Here is a 20,489-nt window from a genome sequence, read left to right as displayed (position 1 = left end):
AAAAAAGCTGGTGGGCTCATCATTCCTCCTTACTCTAACCTAGACTGCTCTAGGTAGAGCTTAGTAGAGCTTTGTCTTAGTAGAAAAACAGGACCAGAGCAAGCTCCTCCCTTCACTCTGGAAGGGTCCAAGCTATGTATGTGTTTTAACCCCTTACTGCTCACATCTATATCTGGTACAATTCAGTTACAGTGGTATAAATGCTATAAAACAGAAAACCATTATAAAACTGCAAATAAATATAAAACAGCATAAACATTAAATCATATAATATACAAGGCACACATCAGACTATGCCTAATTACAGTCTCTAAAGGGATCCCAGTAGGACACAAAACCCTGTGGGAGACTTATCTAAAAATACTCACGAAAAGTAGATTGGAGAAACATTTTGCTGTAACTCAATTTTAAGATTTTAGTATGCATTTATAACATAGATAGTAAAAATAGAAAACTAGAAAAAACATCACCAAAAACTCAATCTCAAATTACTTAAAGGGGTACTCCCCTGGAAAACACTTTTTTTTTTAAATCAACTGGTGCCAGAAAGTTAAACAGATTTGTAAATTACTTCTATTTAAAAATCTTAATCCTTATAGTACTTATCAGCTTCTATTTGCTCCACAGGAAGTTATTTTCTCTTTGAATTTCCTTTTCAGTCTGACCGCAGAGCTCTCTGCTGACATCACTGTTCATTTTAGGAACTGTCCAAAATAGGAGCAAATCCCCATAGCAAACCTCTCCTGCTCCAGACAGTTCCTAAAATGGACAGAGATGTCAGCAGAGAGCTCTGCGGTCAGACTGAAAAGGAAGTTCAAAAAGAAAATAACTTCCTGTGGAGCAAATAGAAGCGGATAAATACTAGAAGGATTAAGATTTTTAAATAGAAGTAATTTGCAAATCTGTTTAACTTTCTGGCACCAGTTGATTTAAAAAAAAAAAGTTTTCCAGGGGAGTACCCCTTTAAAAGTTAATTTTTTTTTTTGTATTTTCTGTCTACTTACAAGAAAGTTACCTGGCTTATCTAACAACCATTGGTAATTTTGGAAGTATATTTACGTGCTTTGAAGGCCCACATTTTTAAAGGCATTTTTCAGGACCAACCTAACATCAACCTAACAGCAAAAAATGTCTAAACAAAAAACAACCACTACTAACCTTTTAAATACCCAATTGCTCCAGTGTCAACACTCCAATGAACACTGCGGACCCTTTTTTCTATTAAAGAGTGATGGCATGATGCACATTTATGTGACCATTGTATCTGTGCTCCTTTGTCATACATCGCATTTCATAACTGCAGGTAAATAAACAAAGACCGACAGCAACCACCAAAATATCAAAACTGAGAGACTTAAGATTAAATGGTTGAGTTATGGTTATTTTTTATTTTATAACATTTCCTGCTGTTAGGTGAATTTCTTAAACTCCCAGACAACCTCTTTACTGTTAATAAAGGTCAAACCAAATGCGTCCAAACCATCCTGCCCCATCTCTCCACTTGTCATGTGAGCAAAGCAGCACTGCATCTAATAAATAACTGGGGGATTTATCCAGCTCGCTGCTGTGTTTTCTTATCTGAGTGAGATATGAACAAACAGTGCTGTAAACAGAGGCTTCATTTTTGGCATCATAGCGCACAACCGTCACTAGGCAACAAATTGTAAGTTGGACTTTTATTACTGTCTCATTTTCCAAAAAATCTGCCGTCATCTGTTAACAAGCCTTTCAAAGCATTCTGTAAATGCTGACATAATGATTTTACAGGGGTTTAGTGTCTGCAGATAAAATGTCTGTTTAGCACTAGGTTGCATTAGTTGATACATGCAAATAAGTGAGTAAGGTATAGAAGGTATAGAGAATTGTAGTCATGGTCTTGATATTGCCCTGTGTTTTCTTGACTGAAAGTGAAACAATACTACTCTAGAAGTCAATAGTGAATATGCTGCTAGAAGTAGTCCCTTGTGTAAAGTATTATGAATGTGTTTAGGAACTCAAGGTAATGTTTCAATTCAAAGATTGTTTTATGACTTTCTACAGTTTAATGATAAGTAGAATGATGTATATGGTCTTTCAATGTCTTCATTTATTTCATTATTAAAGTGATGTTCCCCTGGAAGACCTTTTTTTTATTTTTATTTTTATTTTTTTAAATTTCAATCAACTGGTGCCAGAAAGTTAAACAGATTTGTAAATGACTTCTATTTAAAAATCTTAATCCTTCTAATACTTTATCAGTTTCTATTTGATCCACACAAAGTTCTTTTCTTTTTGAATGTCCTTTCTGTCTGACCACAGTGCTCTCTGCTGACATCTCTGTTCATTTTAGGAAGTGTCAGGAGTAGGAGCAAATCCCCATAGCAAACCTTCCCTGCTCCTGACAGAGGTGGTCAGACTGAAAAGGAAATTCTAAAAGAAAATAACTTCCTGTGGAGCAAATATAAGCTGTTAAGTACTAGAAGGATTAAGATTTTTAAATAGAAGTAATTTACAAATCTGTTTAACTTTCTGGCATTAGTTGATTTAAAAAAAAAAGTTTTCCAGGAGAGTACCCCTTTAATAAATACAGAACATTGTTATATTAATTAGATTTTTGCAGACTGACATCCAGGCCCAGTGCCCCAAATCTCTGGGTTAACCCCTCTTACACTGCATCTGCTCTTGGAGGTCCATGACCGCGCCATGACGGTCGTGAAGTACCACCGCACCATGACGTACATTTATGTCCATTGTCGTTAAGGGGTTAATGCAAGCTTAAAGAGTTAAGTAATGTCATTTAGAAAATGTTCAATATGTCATGCAGACATGTCAAAAGTTTTCATCAGTCATAACCCTTACCAATCTCTTGCAATGAGTCTGAGCGAATGCTCAGTAGCGTGTGCTTCACCTGGCTATATCTAGATATCATGGGGGGTCTCAACAAAGTGATCCTGTTTGTTTAAAACTTTAGATGTCTGCATGACATATGAAAAGTTTTTCTAAAGGATAGTAACTCTTTAAAAAAAATGTAGATACTTCCAATACTCCTCATTCAGTATGGAAATAAAAAGTCAGATTTTGTATATATAATGTTGGGTGCAAAAATAACTGTCATATTTGTAAATTATTGTTAGAGTAAATGGGTTAAACAGGATAAAAATAAAAAAAGAAACAAAAATGCTTTCCTTCAGAAACAGTGTTCTAACTCTTCAACACAAGCAAAGTGCAATACCACTAACAACCTGTAGACAGATGTTTTTGAAAGCAATCAGACTTCTTTCAACCAGTAGCACCCCTTTACTATATGTACAGTATAAATCAAGTACTAAATGATGTAGTTAAACTAGTGTCCCCGTTAAGTAAACATTTTACTTGAGAAACATCCACCTAGACCTATGTGGTTTAATATGAATGGAGAGATAGAGGAACACATGGACAGTCCATATAGTCATATAGGAACTTTGCAAGTAGAGAGTATAAAGCACTTACTGCAACAAGCTTGAGCTTTAATTCCAGACTTGAGCCGGTAAAACAGAGCAGACAGACACACAGGGAGCATGCATGGAACAGGTGAGGCGGGGGCGTGACAAAGGGGTGGCAACCGATTTCACACACTGAGGCGCTTCCTCTGGCCCACGCGTGGGCCAGAGGAAGCGCCTCAGTGCGTGAAACCGGATGCCGTCCCTTTGTCACGCTCCCGTCTCACCTGTTCCATCCATGCTCCCTATGTGTCTGTCTGCTCTGTTTTACCGGCTCAAGTCTGAAATTAAAGCTCAAGTTTGTTGCTGAACCTCTGGCTGCGGTGAGTGCTTTATCTATACTCTCTACTTGCAAAATTTGTGTCATTATACTGGACTTTCTTAATACGAGCACCGCCATCACCCATAGCAACTATCTAGCAGAAAGACACGATCATTAAGCTGTATTACACTGTTCCGAATATAGCTCTCTAGATGCATTCACAGTAACGGTGCCAGACCCAACTTCTCACAAACGTAATTTAGTCATATAGGAACATCATGTGCATGACAGTCTGTTGCATCACATGATCCCATCCATAAACTGCTTTGTCCCAGATGATAAAAGAAGTCTTATAATTGCCTGTAGAAGGAGATACAGTTTAGGAGTCCTCTGTACATCCTTCCTGATGCTATAACAGACATAAGCATTACACGAGTCAGATCTGAAAGAGAACGGCAGAGAATCAATGTGAAGAGAATCCATACAGCAATGAACATTCCCTGAATTTAAAGTGAGACGGTCCCTGATGTTTTCTTCTCTTTATGGCAGGTGCCTGTTTCAGTGGCCATGATGACTCCCCAGGTGATCACCCCTCAGCAAATGCAGCAGATCCTTCAACAGCAAGTTCTGTCTCCGCAGCAGCTCCAAGCTCTCCTCCAGCAGCAACAAGCCGTTATGTTACAACAGGTAATGTTGGTTACCTTCCTTCCTTCCTTCAACAGTTAATTTTTCCCGAGTGCTTGAATGTTAGGATTGCATAAGCCTTCTGTCATGTTTATGTCGTCTTCACCTTTTATAGCAGTGTATATCACTCACAGGAAAATAATGTGCTGTCAGGTGATTGTTTACATTGTCATATGAAACAGAACATTACATTTCTAGACTTGTCAAAGCAGAAGAAGTGTCAAAGAGAGATGCAGGAGATTGTTGTTTTATCATATATATAACATGTTACCACTTGTTTTAGTCATAATAAGACTATGGTAGTCAGAGAATTTTCCAGTATTTATATTTAGTGGAAAAATAATAGATCTATTTTCTATATTAAAGAAAATGAAGCATATTGAGTTTTATGAGGAGTGAATTTATATGCAGTAAAAAGTCAAGTGGTTCAACCACAAGTCAGTTTTTTTTTTGTGTGTGTTTGAGTAAGTTTGTAGCAAGTGTTATTCTATTAAAAAGTGCAATTCTGGCAACACTACTAAATCAGACAGTTATATTAAATGATTTATAAAGACAGTGATGGACAAGCAAATCTTACTGGCTTACGTTCCTTTTTGTCATATAGATAAATGCATATACTACTAAAACGCACTTACGAATGCTGACATATCATAATAAATGTAAACATTATTTTACAATAAAGGCTGAAACTCTGGTGCAATTGTGTTGTTTTCCAGTCAGTTTAGACTTCATCATGTAAGATAGGCATAAAATATATATTAGTCAGTAAGAATGGATAATCATTTTATAAAGTAAGTAACCTATGCTTAACACCTCAAGGACCAAGGACGTATGAGTACGTCCTTGGTCCCGCTCCCGTGATATAACGCGGGGTCCCACGGTGACCCCGGATCATATCACGGCGGGCCCAGCGTCATAGTGAAGCCGAGACCCGTCCGCTAATAGCGCGCGGCACTGATCGAGGTGCCGTGCGCTATTAACCCTTTAGCCGCGCGCTCAAAGCTGAGCCACGTGGCTAAAAGTGAAAGTAAAAACTGCCAGTTAGCTCAGTGGGCTGTTCGGGATAGCCGCGGCAAAATCGCGGCATCCCGAACAGCTTACAGGACAGCCGGCGGGTCCCTATCCTGCCTCCTCACTGTCCGATCGCCGAATGACTGCTCAGTGCCTGAGATCCAGGCATGAGAGGTCAAGCGGCAGAATCCTCGATCACTGGTTTCCTATGAGAAACCAGTGATCAATGTGAAAGATCAGTGTGTGCAGTGTTATAGGTCCCTATGGGAGCTATAACACTGCAAAAAAAAGTGAAAAAAAATTAATAAAGATCATTTAACCCCTCCCCTATTAAAAGTTTGAATCACCCCCCTTTTCCCATAAAAAAAACCCACAGTGTAAATAAAAATAAACATATATGGTATCACCGTATGCGGAAATGTCCGAATTATAAAAATATATTGTTAATTAAACCGCACGGTCAATGGCGTACGCGCAAAAAAATTCCAAAGTCCAAAATAGTGCATTTTTGGTCACTTTTTATATCATGAAAAATGAATAAAAAGCGATCAATATGTCCTATCAATGCAAAAATGGTACCGTTAAAAACTTCAGATCACGGCGCAAAAAGTGAGCCCTCATACCGCCCCATACGCGGAAAAATAAAAAAGTTATAGGGGTCAGAAGATGACAATTTTAAACTTATTAATTTTCCTGCATGTAGTTATGATTTTTTCCAGAAGTACGACAAAATCAAACCTATATAAGTAGGGTATCATTTTAATCTTATGGACCTACAGAATAAAGATAAGGTGTCATTTTTACCGAAAAATGTACTGCGTAGAAACGGAAGCTCCCAAAAGTTACAAATCAGCGTTGTTTTTTTTTTCAATTTTGTCGCACAATGATTTTTTTTCCCGTTTCACCGTAGATTTTTGGGCAAAATGACTGACGTCATTACAAAGTAGAATTGGTGGCGCAAAAAATAAGTAATCATATGGATTTTTAGGTGCAAAATTGAAAGAGTTATTATTTTTTTATAGGCATAGGCAAGGAGCAAAAAACGAAAGTGCAAAAACGGAAAACCCCCCAATCCTTAAGAGGTTAAAGGGGTACTCCGGTGGAAAACTTTTTTTTTTTTTATTCATTAACTTGTGCCAGAAAGTTCAACAGATTTGTAAATGACTTCTATTAAAAATTCTTAATCCTTCCAGTATTTATTAGCGGCTGTATACTACAGAGGAAATTCTTTTCTTTTGGGATTTCTTTTCTGTCATGACCGCAGTGCTCTCAGCTGACACATCTGTCCATTTTAGAAACTGTACAGAGCATCATATGTTTGCTATGGGGATTTTCTCCTGCTCTGGACAGTTCCTGACATGGACAGAGGTGTCAGCAGAGAGCACTGTGGTTATGACAGCAAATAAATTCAAAAAGAGAATAATTTCCTCTGTAGTTTACAGCCACAAATAAGTACTGGAAGGATTAAGATTTTTTAATAGAAGTCATTTACAAATCTGTTTAACTTTCTGGCATCCGTTGATAAAAAAAAAAAAGTTTTCCACCAGAGTACCCCTTTAAAGATAACAAGTAAAGCTTCAAATGTGCTATGAGTATTCAATGTTTCTGGGTTCTCCAGAGAAGCTAATCATGGTGGTTCCCACTGCTAAGAATCCCTGCTGATATTATATCTCCAGAGATCCACAGAAAAAGTACTTCAGTGCAGCTGTAAAAGAAGTATAAGCTTCAAGGGGTTCTCTTGGTATTTCCCTTCCCAGAGAAAGGGTTCTGCCTAATCCAATGAGGCATCCAATGAGGAGAACCCTTTTGTTACCTTCATATCTCCAAATGGCAAATGCAATATATATATATATATATATATATATATATATATATATATATATATATACATCACCCAAAGTGATAAGAACAGACCCTAACTTAAAGGGGTTATCCAGGAAAAAAAAACTTTTTTTTTATATATCAACTGGCTCCAGAAAGTTAAACAGATTTGTAAACTACATCTATTAAAAAATCTTAATCCTTTCAGTATTTATGAGCTTCTGAAGTTAAGGTTGTTCTAAGTCCTCTCTGATTACACCTGTCTCGAGAAACGCCCAGTTTAGAAGCAAATCCCCATAGCAAACCTCTTCTAAACTGGGCGTTTCCCGAGACAGGTGTCATCAGAGAATACTTAGACAGAAAAGAACAACCTTGACTTCAGAAGCTCATAAGTACTGAAAGGATTAAGATTTTTTAATAGAAGTAATTTACAAATCTGTTTAACTTTCTGGAGCCAGTTGATATGTATAAAAACGTTTTTCCTGGAATACCCCTTTAAGTTAGGGTCTGTTCTTATCACTTTGGGTGGGCTATCCTGTTGAAAGTGCTTGTCTAACAAGTACACATTAGGATCTGTTTTTAACAGCATAGAAAAACAGAAACTGTCTCATTTTTCTGTCCTTTCAAAAAAACAGGACCCGGACAGATCTATTTGGTGTACAATACAAGTCTATGGCAACAGGATGCTGCAGGATAGATATCCTGTTGATCCATCCTATTTGGCATTTGTTTTTTTCTTGAAGTTGCCTTTAACATCTCTTAAAAAAGGTTAAATGAAAAGGATCAGTTCAAAAATGGCTACAGACTCATGCATACTTATATAATATATCCATAAAAGAAAACAGATTTACTGTAAAAAATAATAATCTGACTTTAATAATCATAAAAAAAACTGTATGTTTTAACAGGATGGAAAAATGTGACATGAGTCTAGCCTAGGAAGGAACCTCTAATCACATGATTACAATATAAGTAGCGTCATGACTTAAAGGGGTACTCCCGTGGCTAAGTTTTTTTTTTTAATCAACTGATGCCAGAAAGTTAAACAGATTTGTAAACTACTTCTATTAAAAACTCTTAATGCTTCCAATACATTTTATGGGCTGTATACTACAGAGGAAATGCTTTTCGTTTTTTATTTCTCTGATGTCACGACCACAGTGCTCTCTGCTGACCTCTGCTGTCCATTTTAGGAACTGTCCAGAGCAGCATATGTTTGCTATGGGGATTTTATCCTGCTCTGGACAGTTCCAAAAATGGACAGCAAAGGTCAGCAGAGGACGGCACACTGTGGTTGTGATATCAGAGAAATCCAAAAAGAAAAGCATTTCTTCTGTAGTATACAGCCCCTAAAAAGTACTGGAAGGATTAAGATTTTTTTTTAATAGAAGTAATTTACAAATCTGTTTAACTTTCTGGCACAAGTTGATTAAAAAAAAAAGTTTTCCACGGGAGTACCCCTTTAAGTTCATAATGGACCTTTGATTGATCCACTCTTCAACATATCCCAGTGAACCCAGATAGATCCCATAATCTAATGATGGCTTCTGTGATTAAATTTATGACGGATTGAATAAGAATAGTGCCGTGGACTATGCTGCAAAAAAGAACAGAAACCAAACAAAAATAGATAAAAATTAACAGAGCATAATACTCAACTAACACTAGGGCATTGTAGTATATTTTTCTAATAAAATCATAAAGCCAAATTAACCTAATTTTTTCTGCTGTTGTATTAAGGATTTAATGGTTATGAGAATTATGTGACAATCTATTAATTTGTGGAAGAAAAAAAAAAGTGAAGCAGAATTTTGACTTTGGCCTCAGGCTACTGCTAGATTCTGTTTTATGCCAACTGATAATTGACAACACTGTATGCACAAATTTCTAGATGATACAGAACACTCATATTTACAAAAATAATTCCCATTACTTGCTTGTTGTTAAAATAGAACTTTTAGGCTAGGTTCGCATCGTGTAAAATAAATGGCAAAATACATATAAATTAGGAATAAAAAAATGTCTGTAAAAAAAAAAATCCAAAATTCCAACATTAGAATTACAGAATATTTTTTAAACAATGTGTGTGCTGACAACTTTTTAATTGACTTTAATTGTACACAATGTTAGATGAAGAATTCGGACAGATTGTATTCTTTTTTCATAGACATATTTTCTATTTATTTTAAGATGTGTGAACATACCCATATGGCTCGTAGGAAAGGTTATAGATAGTATTTTAGCTATTATGAAGCACAGCTTAGAGTCACAATCCAGGGTAGTGAAGCTTAGGTAATTTGTAATATATGAAACTTTTGCCTTTATTTATTAAAGTCAAAATGGTTTATTCAGCAACAACTACAAGAGTTTTACAAGAAACAGCAAGAACAGTTACATCTTCAGCTTTTGCAGCAGCAGCAACAGCAGCAGCAACAGCAGCAGCAGCAACAACAACAGCAACAGCAGCAGCAGCAACAACAGCAGCAGCAACAACAACAGCAGCAGCAACAACAGCAACAGCAGCAGCAGCAACAGCAGCAACAACAAACCCCACCACACCCAGGAAAGCAAGCAAAAGAGGTTTGTACAATTCCTTTTTTTTTAAAAAAAAAAAAAAAAAAAAATAAGGAAGACATAATGCAGTCAATTGGGTCCATGTGGGCTTCCTTCTGGCTATACAGTATTATTAGGGCAGAGGTATTGCAGTTTGCAAATCTATTGCCAGAAAACTACCAGAACCCCCAATGGAGTCAATTAACGACCATGGACGTGTATACATGTCCAGGCAGGATGGACGTTCCCGCACCAGGACGAGTATACACGTCCATGGTTCTGGTGGGTGCTGCCCAGTGCACCAACAAGATCGTGACAGGGGTAACACACAGCCAGGACCCTACCACACTGCCTGGACCGAAGTAAACTGTGACCACGGGCTGTGAGTGTTTTGACAGAGGGAGGGAGCTCCCTCTGTCCTTCCTGCAGCAACCTGCAGCGCAATCAAGATGTGCTGTGTGTGATCCCCGGCGGGCGGGGACCTGCCGCACTGCCAGGACCAAAGTAAACTTTGGTTCCGGCAGTTTAACCCTTACAGCCGCGGCCGGAAGCCACTGTGAGCTGTAAAAAGTTTTGACAGAGGGAGAGGGCTCAAAAAAAGTGATGCTGACGTATACTGTAGCAGCTCCATTCATTTCTGAATGAGACTGCTACAGTATACATTGGCATCCCTTTTTTGACATGACAAAGGACACCTATACTTCAGAAATGCAGTATGAATGGGAACCCAACCAGTTTTTTCAAGATGTTTTTTTAACGCCAATGATGGATATATTGACCATGAGTGGGTGCTTATTCCCACAACATGATGAATATATCCATCAGGAACTTTAATTGTCACAGACAGCTGCACATCAGTGCTAGCCGACCAAGGACCGATCAGAGCGGTCCCTGGTCCAGCCAATACACTTGTAGGGGTGCAGTATTGTTCTGTCAGCTCCGATCCTTTGCATGCATGGAGTGGGGTCTATAATTCATATAATGATGCCCTGAAAGCCAAAGGGGGGCTCCTCTCCTTCTTGGTCCTACTAGGCAGTCAGGCAATCAGATATGGCCTAAGTAGGGGTACTGCCCAGCCGATAAAATATGGGGCGCATTTCCTCCATTTCAAAAGCGACTTACCAAAAGGATGTGGGGAAAAAAGGCTAATTGCTATTTTTTTCCACTGACTTTGAAATAATTCTAGCCAAACAATATGGGCCTAATGCACTCACTTTTGCCCTAGGTGAATACTTTAGGGGGTGTAGTTTTGAAAATGGAGTCACATCTGGGGGTGCAGTATTGTTCTGACAGCTAGAATGCTTTGCAAGGTGAAGTGCAGCCTATAATTTGTATAATGATATCCTAAAAGCCAAATAGTGCGCCTCTCCTTTTGGGTCCCACCATGTGGCCATGCAACCAAATATGGCCTAAGTGGCGGTAATACCGAACATGGGACGAACAGCGAAATAAAATATGGGGTGCATTTTCTACTGTTCAGCAATGTATAAAAAATATGTCCCACAAATGATGCATTTGTAAAAAAAAAATATTTCTCCACTGATTTTTTAACCATTCAAGTCACACAAAAAGGACTCAAAGTACTCACTTTTGGTCTAGGTGAATACTTTAGGGGGTGTAGTTTCCAAATTGGGGTCACTTGTGGGGGTTCTTTATGGTTCTGGCAGCTAAAACCCTTTTCAGGCATGAAGTGCGGCCTATAATCCATTTGGCCTAAAATCATGGCCTGAAAGCCAAATGGCGCTCCTCTCTTCTGGGTCCTACCACGCGGCCAAGGAACCAAATATGGCCTAATTGGGGGTATTTCCAAACACGGGACGAGCAGCTCAATAAAATATAGGGTGCATTTCTTTAAATATCAGAAGCGATGTACAAAAATATGTCCCACAAATGATGCTTTTGTGAAAAAATGCAAATTTAAAATTTTTAACACTGATTTTGTAATAATTTCTGCAAAAATATGATGTTGTTGAAATACTCATTATACCCCCTCAGGAATACCTTTAGGGGTCTAGTTTTTCAAATGGGGTCATTTGGGGGTGTTCCTATGTTCTACCACCTTCAAATTTCTGCAAACCTTGCATAGCACATAAACAAAAGATGTATTTTTAAATTTTTCTAAATTTTGAAAATTTCAAGTTAAATTATTAGGCTTCTAATTCATTTAAAATGTTAATTAAAAACTAAAGAAATGCTTTCAAAATAAAGTAGACATCTGAAAATATAAGTTTCATAAACTATTTAGTCAGTAAGTATAAATATATGCAACCTATTAGTGTTAAAATTGCAAAAAATCTTTTTTTTTATTTCATGATTTTTTGCATTGTAAAAAAAATACAAATGATATTGGCTTACTTTTACTATGTACATGAAGGACAACTTGTGACAAAAAAACAATCAGAATTATTGTGATTGGCAAAACGTTACCAGAGTTATTCTTTAATGAAGTCAGACATCCCTGATTTGAAAAAACAGGCCTGGTCTTTAAGGGGTGTACAGACCTAAGTTTCTTGGTCCTTAAATTGTGACTTTCATTAACACAAATTTTTGCTATTGCACTCCTTATGGTAAATAAAAAATATTTCTAATATACTTTGTTTAAAAAAACAAACAACAACTTTTCTCTGTTTTATTTGTGCTTAAAGGGGTGTATTCCGGGCAAAAACAACTTATCCCCTATCGAAAGGATAGGGGATAAGATGTCTGATCGTAAGGGGCCCGCCGCTGGGACCCCCCGCGATCTCCCTGCAGCAGCCCGCATGCTATGCTTAGCTGCGTCTGCAGTTTCGGAAATCAAAAGACTTCCAATCAAAAGGCTTCCAAGACAAGGACGTGACGGCTTTGCAGCCGTTACGCCCCCTCCCATAGAAATGAATGGAGGGCGTGTGGCGTGACATCACGTCCCCGTCTCGGAAGCCCGTCGGTTTCCGAAACTGCAGACGCAGCTACACATAGAATCCGGGCTGCTCCAGGGAAATCGCGGGGGGTCCCAGCTTTCCTTTCGATAGGGGATAAGATGTTTTTGCCAGGAATACCCCTTTAAAAAACTCATGAGCACATTTTCCCCCATCTCATACACAGACTTTGGACTGAAGCCCAAACACAGGAAGTGCAGCCTGGAGTACTGAGGGGGGAGGGGGGGAGGGCGGTGTCCAACCAACAGCATATGGCAGTAAGAGGAGCTATGATTGGATAAGGCTGGACACACCCCCCTCAGCACTCCAGGATACTTCCCGTGTTTTGGGCTTCGGTCCAAAGTCTGTGTATGAGTTGGGGGAAAATGTGCTCTTGAGCTTTTGTAAGCACAAATAAAACATAGAAAACTTCATTTTTTTTAAACAAAGTATATTAGAAATATTTTTTTTACCATAAGGAGTACAATAGCAAAGATTATTTTTAATGAGAGTGTCCATTTAAGGAGTTAAAGTTAATGTAAATAGAGAATTTGACTGTTGATCAAACAATTTAGCAAAATGTCTTAGAGACAACCACCCAAATATGCTAATCAAGTGCTCTTCTAGAGGATGGTCCTTTCAAAGAAGATGACAAGTTTACATAGAATATGTTGGAACAGAAAAGCTAGTCCAGATAAATGTGTAGTTTTATAAATGTTATTTCCAATAATATATAAATATATTTTTACAGTGCTGTGCAGAACTTGTCATTAGTTCTTACCCCCATTGGGACTAACAATCTAGTTTTCTTATCAGGAACACATGCAATAGGAACAATATCACAAGAAACCAATTAATTTATCAGTAGATTTTTTAGATTGTTGGAAACATGAGAGTACCCAGAGGAAACACAAACAAACATAGCAGGAGCATACAATCTTCATGCAGATGTAACCCTTGGTCATACTAAAATTACACATCTCACTGCTGCAAGGCAACAATGCTAACCACTAACTCAGTGTGTTGGTTCACTGTATATTATATCATATACGCTAATGGTAATAAAGGGAAACCATGATGCCAGTGTGAACAGAGCCTAATAACTGAATAAATAAGTATACATAACTGAATCAAATAGATACATATACACAACTGTACCAAATAAATAAGTATACATAACTGAATCAAATAAATACGTATACATAACTGAACCGAATAAATAAGTATACATAACAGAACTAAGTTAAAAATGATGTAATGTGGAGGCAACCAGTTTTCTAGTATAACTTGTTAGACTCTTGGATGGCAGTCCAGGTGAGAACCAGGAGCAAATTGGGTTCTCCCTATGCTTTAAATAAAAGGGGCAAGGGGGGGAGGGCATCCATTCTGGATCTTTACAGGTGCTAAGACCTGAAGGGGACTGGTTTGCAAGGGGCTTTTCTCTTATAAGAGGGGGTTTGTGATAGACCACATTCACTTTTTTATGCATTGGAGGGGGGGATCAAGCTAGTACTTCCAGCTCTTAAAAAAAATAATAATAATAATAATAAAAATGAACACTTGCGTGGTGTTAAATATTACTGTTAATGTACTGTTCTGTACTGTTCTATATAAAGAATAAAGTGAGAATAACTTCCTAATTTATTTTACTGTATACTTTCACATTTGAAGGTATAAAAAAGAATGGGCATAGCAACCAAGTATAAAAGAGATAAAATATAATTAATGTTTTTTTTTTTCCTTTTTGATGCAGTTCAAGAAGCATGCAAAGTTGACTTATTGTTCAAAAATGGTTGAGCATAAATTTCAAAGTCACGGGGCCCTGATTAATGAACTGCTACTGGAGATTGGGACTGGCGAATAGAAAGTTCCAGTTTGATGTGCTCATAAATCAAGCTGACAAGCTAGCTTCTCGGGCCTACCCTGCACTTGTCGGCAGAATGCATCAAATATAAACATAATGCAAATATAACATGTCGAAGCAGGTATTGTAGACACTGTTTTTAAGCTGCCCATTATGCAAACCTACAGGAAACAGTTGTGACCTCCTGAGGCTTTGTTTCTGTTTGGATTTGTGAGTAGAATTTCAGACAGGCATCAACTACAGCATAGAAATTGTTCCCTTATTTCTCCTGAGGCTTTGGGCAATCCACATGACTTGCTCCATTATGCAGTCTGTTTTCCAGTGAGTGCATCAGAAGTTTCTCTTTTCCCCAAACTAAAAAGGAAAGGTCTCCTACAGCAGCTTGTCTCTTTCTGAAGTGTGACTGCCATCTTATATTCTCTTGAGTCTAGAAAACTCTGGTTTGTCTTGTAATGCCTCACAAAATTGGAAGTTATACTTTTTCTAATAATAGTGTAATTCTCTCCTTTCAATGGAGTGCGGGTTTAATGTATTCCAAACAAGAGAAAAGAAAGAGCTAACAGGCTACCGGAATAAAGGCTACATCCCAATTTACTAATAGATCACCGGAGACTGCACTCATGGGCAGCTGTGGATTACACATGCATTCTATGAAAGACACATCTGCCTGGTAGAAAAAGTCACAGTAGTGGGCTACTTTTACCTTATGTCAATGTATTTATTACTGCACATCGCTTGAAGATTATAAATCGCACCTGTCTGAGCTCAGATTCATTTTTTTACACAGTGCTTACATTTCTGTCATTATCTGATGAATAAAAAAGCAGGACATTTTTAAAAGTAAAAAAAAAAATGCATTATATACCTTATATTTTATACTGAATCAATATAATGCACACCATTATTAAGATCAGTAGCAACAATGTCTTTTCAACAGTAATGTTCATATGCATATTTACTAAATTACAGAATATAAGTTATATGCTGTGCTTTGGAGGGTCGCCATTCATCTTATTTCACCTAATATTTGGAAGCTAGAACTAGGTATGTGTTTGCAACATTGAAGGACAACTAATATTTCATCATAGTTTTTTTTTTTTTTTTTCTGATGATCCACTCCTGTTTTGGTTAGGAATACTAATGCAAAATGTTTACCAAAATACTGTCGTGTACAATGTCCTTATTCCTAGAATATACAATATGGTGGTCTGTAATGATGGTAGACTTATCTTATTGCATAAGACAAGCAAAGTGCCTCGGAGTTGAGGAGTATTGTGGGATCAGAAAATTGTATTTAAATAAAACTATCACCTCCCCCAAGATAATAACTAACTAGTAAAGTGTTATCACAAATTGTACTGGCTTCAGCATGTTTGTGCTGAAAATACACCTGACAGGTAGTTCTTTTAGCTTTAATGCGGTGTTGTCTCATCAGGTCCTCAATTCATTCCTCTTTCCCAAGACAACACATCATCCTGTACTGTCTCAGTCCCAGTCACCAGCCTATACAGCTACATCACCAGTTCCATGAAATATATATATATATATATATATATATATATATAGACAATGAGGTGTATTTACTGCAGAGCAATGCCACAGGCAGACGAGCAGACAGGGAAGAACCAAAGGAAAGCAATGCATTCTGGGAATTGTAGTACTAAGAAACTGCTCAACCAGGAAGTAGTGAGATAACACAGCACAGGAGAGTGTTACATAATCACAAAACAAATTTTTGTTTAGATTTTTGGTAATTTCAGAACTAGATCAGACAGGTATGCCATGCTATATTCTTCTGCAGCATGTTGTTTTTTTACATGAAGTTGAAATTCCCCTTTAAGTCCACTACCATGGGGTCGTTTTGGTTTCAATACATTTGTAATGATTGATCTTAATAACTTAAACAAGGAACTTAAATGGAACCATAATGTATGTTTAACCCCTTAAGGACTCAGCCCATTTGGACCATAAGGACTAAGACAATTTTATTTTTACATTTTCGTTTTTTCCTCCTCCCCTTCAAAAAATCATAACTCTTTTATATTTTCATCCACAGACTAGTATGAGGGCTTGTTTTTTGCACGACCAGTTTTCCGTTGTAATGCCATCACTCACTTTACCATAAAATGTATGGCGCAACCAAAACAATACTATGTGTGTGGGGAAATTAAAAAGAAAACCGTAACTTTGCAAATTTTGGAAGGTTTTGTTTTCACGCCGTACAATTTATGGTAAATTGACATGTTTTTTTATTCTCTAGGTCAAGACGATTAAAATGATACCCATGATTATACACTTTTCTATTACTGTTGCGCAATAAGTTTTTATTGGGGGAGGGTTTTTTTCTCATTTTTTTTACTTTATTTTTTTACTTTTTTTACTTTTACACTTTAATAGTCCCCATAGGGGACTATTTAAAGCAATCACTCGATTGCTAATCCTGTTCAGTGCTATGTATAGGACATAGCACTGATCAGGGTTATCGGTCATCTTCTGCTCTGGTCTGCGGGAAGGCAGATCAGAGCAGAAGACTCCCGGAAGGCAGTGGAGCCAGGTGAGGGGACCTCCGTCTGCCATGCAGGATGATTGGATCACTGCGGCAGTGCTGCGGGCGATCCGATCATCCTGTTAAGTGACCGCGATGCTGCAGATGCCGTGATCGGTATTGATCACGGCATCTGAGGGGTTAATGGTGAACATCCGCGGGATCGCGGGTGTCCACCATTACCGGCGGGTCCCTGGCTGCGATCCACAGCTGGGACCTGCCGCGCATGATGCCAGCATTGCTCCGATGCCCGCGGTTATGCTCAGGACGTAAATGTATGTCCTGGTGCGTTAAGTACCACATCACCAGGACGTACATTTACGTCCTGCGTCATTAAGGGGTTAATACTTTGCACCTTGGAATGATGTATTCAATGTAGCAGTGAAAAATGACTACTGTTTGTTATTTGTTAGCAGCAACAATTAGCGGCCCAACAGCTTGTCTTCCAACAACAACTCCTTCAGATGCAACAACTGCAGCAACAACAACATCTGCTTAATCTTCAACGGCAGGGACTTATTTCCATCCCGCCCAGCCAGTCAGCTCTTCCAGTCCAGTCCCTACCACAAGGTAAATTTGCTTTGCTTGTTTTTATGGTTTTATCTTCTTATTTGCATTTTTCTAAGAGTCTTATGTCTTTGGCATTACAGTACCAGCAGACACTACCATGCATGACCTTTCAACGTTGACTGAATCTGCAAACAAATATTTAATGGTGTTATCCCACAATATTCATTGCATAGATCATAAAAAAATTACTTTATTTGCCATAACATGCTTTTTAATAAAATTATCCAGTGAAGAGTTAAGATTTAGCTACTCTAGTGGAAAAAAATGTTTTCATATAAACTGGCTCTATTTGTAAATTACTTCTACAAAAAAAATCTTAATGCTTCCAGTACTGATCAGCTGCTGTATGCTCCACAGTTCCTGACATGTTTCTGACATGGACAGAGGTCAGCAGAGAGTACTGTGGTCAGACCAAAAATAACTACTCAACTTCCTCTGGAGCATACAGCAGCAGATACATACTGGAAGGATTAAGATTTTTTAACCATTTACAAATCTGTATAACTTTCTGGCACCAATTCATTTGAATTTTTTTTTCTCTGGAGTACCCCTTTAAACCTGTAAGCCAAAATAGCACTTGTCCTGCTGCATGAAAATTCATTTTGGAGGAGTAAGAAGGAACCAAATAGTCAAATGCCAGAGGGGAAAGGAGACTCATTTTTAAAGGCCCTACTACCAGCAACACAGATTAGCAGCGACACCAAGGAAGAAAACAAAAAATGAAAGGGGTATATTTATGCTACAAACACTGTACATTACTATAAAACAGCTATTAACAATTTTTTAAAACAGTTGGTATAAAAAATAATTCATGGGAAAACCCTCTAAACCCCTTAACGACACAGGACATAAATGTACGTCCTGGTGATGTGGTACTTAACGCACCAGGACGTACATTTACATCCTGAGCATAACCGCGGGCATCGGAGCGATGCCGGCATCATGCGCGGCAGGTCCCGGCTGTTGATCGCAGCCAGGGACCCGCCGGTAATGGAGGACACCCATGATCCCGCGGATGTCCGCCATTAACCCCTCAGATGCCATGATCAATACAGATCACGGCATCTGCAGCATGGCGGTCACTTAACAGGATGATCGGATCGCCGATAACCATGATCGGACCGATAACCATGATCAGTGCTATGTCCTATACATAGCACTGAACAGGATTAGCAATTGAATGATCGCTTTAAATAGTCCCCTATGGGGACTATAAGAGTGTAAAATAAAAGTAAAAAAAGTTTAAAAAAAATAAAGTAAAAAAAATTAGAAAAACCCCCTCCCCCAATAAAAACGTAAATTGTCCCATTTTCTCTATTTTACCCCCAAAAAGTGTAAAAAAAAAATTATTTTATATACATATTTGGTATCGCCCCGTGCGTAAATGTCCGAACTATTAAAATAAAATATAAATGATCCCGTACGGTGAACGGCGTGAACGTAAAAAAAAAAGTCCAAAATAGCTGCTTTTTTATAACATTTTATTCCAAAAAAAAATTCATAAAAAATGTAATAAAAGTTTTGCATAAGCTAATATTGTATTAATAAAAATTACAGATCACGGCGAAAAAAATTAGCCCTCATACCGCCGCTTATACGCAAAAATTTTAAAGTTATAGGTCTTCAAAACAGGGGGATTTTAAACGTACTAATTTGGTTAAAAAGTCTGTGATTTTTTTAAAGCGCAACAGTAATAGAAAAGTGTATAATCATGGGTATCATTTTAATTGTATTGACCCAGAGAATAAAAAACACATGTCATTTTTACCATAAATTGTACGGCGTGAAAACAAAACCTTCCAAAATTTACAAAATTGCGGTTTTCTTTTTAATTTCCCCACACAAATAGTATTTTTTTGGTTGCGCCATACCATTTTATGGTAAAGTGAGTGATGGCATTACAATGGACAACTCGTCGCGCAAAAAACACGCCCTCATACTAGTCTGTGGATGAAAATATAAAAGAGTTATGATTTTTTGAAGGGGAGGAGGAAAAACGAAAACGTAAAAATAAAATTGTCTTAGTCCTTAAGGTCCAAATGGTCTGAGTCCTTAAGGGGTTAAAGGGGCACTCCGGTGGAAAACTTTTTTTTTTTTTTATTACTTCTATTAAAAAATCTTAATCCTTCCAGTTCTTATTAGCAGCTGTATACTACAGAGAAAGTTCTTTTCTTTTTGAATTTCTTTTCTGTCATGACCACAGTGCTCTCTGCTGACACCTCTGTCCATGTTAGGAACTGTCCAGAGCAGGAGAAAATCCCCATAGCAAACATATGCTGCTCTGGACAGTTCCAAAAATGGACAGAGGAGTCAGCAGAAAGCACTGTGGTCGTGACAGAAAAGAAATCCAAAAGAAATCCCAAAATAAAAGAATTTCCTCTATACAGCCACTAATAAGTACTGGAAGGAATAAGACTTTTTTACAAATCTACCAAGTTACAAGATAGAAATGTAGGGAGAGCACACATGGAAAACTATATCACCTAATGATGTATACAGCAAGGTCCTCGGCGACCTCCGGTCACAGTCTCCTGCGGGATGCATGTACACAGATATAAAGCATCAACTACAGCAACCAAAGAAAACGTAGGTGCACTCACCACAAAGCTGAGACTGTCGGGTATAGGTGTCCGGCAGTTTCACACGAGAGTGTTTGCTTCTTCCGGCCTCACAGGCGAGGCTGGAAGAAGCACGCGCTCATGTGCGAAACTGCCGGCGTAGCCTCCGAGTGCCACACTACACCAGCGCCTATGCCATGACCCGGCTACCTGACACCAGACACCTATACCCAACAGTCTCAGCTTTGTGTGCCTACGTTTTCTTTGGT

General features: G+C 38.1%; 1 protein-coding gene across 14 annotated transcripts in view; it reads left to right on the top strand.

Annotated features, from left to right (window-relative positions):
* Nucleotides 1-20,489, top strand: part of FOXP2 (forkhead box P2) — a 250,247-nt gene that overhangs the window by 149,047 nt on the left and 80,711 nt on the right. For 7 of the 14 annotated variants that reach the window (XM_056573868.1, XM_056573866.1, XM_056573867.1 and 4 more), the window contains exons 4-6: nt 4,270-4,407; nt 9,571-9,816; nt 17,506-17,662. In XM_056573868.1, the coding sequence (XP_056429843.1) occupies nt 4,270-4,407; nt 9,571-9,816; nt 17,506-17,662 (541 nt within the window). The remainder of the gene's footprint in view (nt 1-4,269; nt 4,408-9,570; nt 9,817-17,505; nt 17,663-20,489) is intronic. The other 7 variants (XM_056573872.1, XM_056573878.1, XM_056573880.1 and 4 more) reach the window with 5 other exon arrangements.

Source organism: Hyla sarda, chromosome 4, assembly GCF_029499605.1.
Source record: "Hyla sarda isolate aHylSar1 chromosome 4, aHylSar1.hap1, whole genome shotgun sequence".
Taxonomy (NCBI): domain Eukaryota; kingdom Metazoa; phylum Chordata; class Amphibia; order Anura; family Hylidae; genus Hyla; species Hyla sarda.
This window is presented reverse-complemented; position numbering and strand designations above follow the sequence as displayed.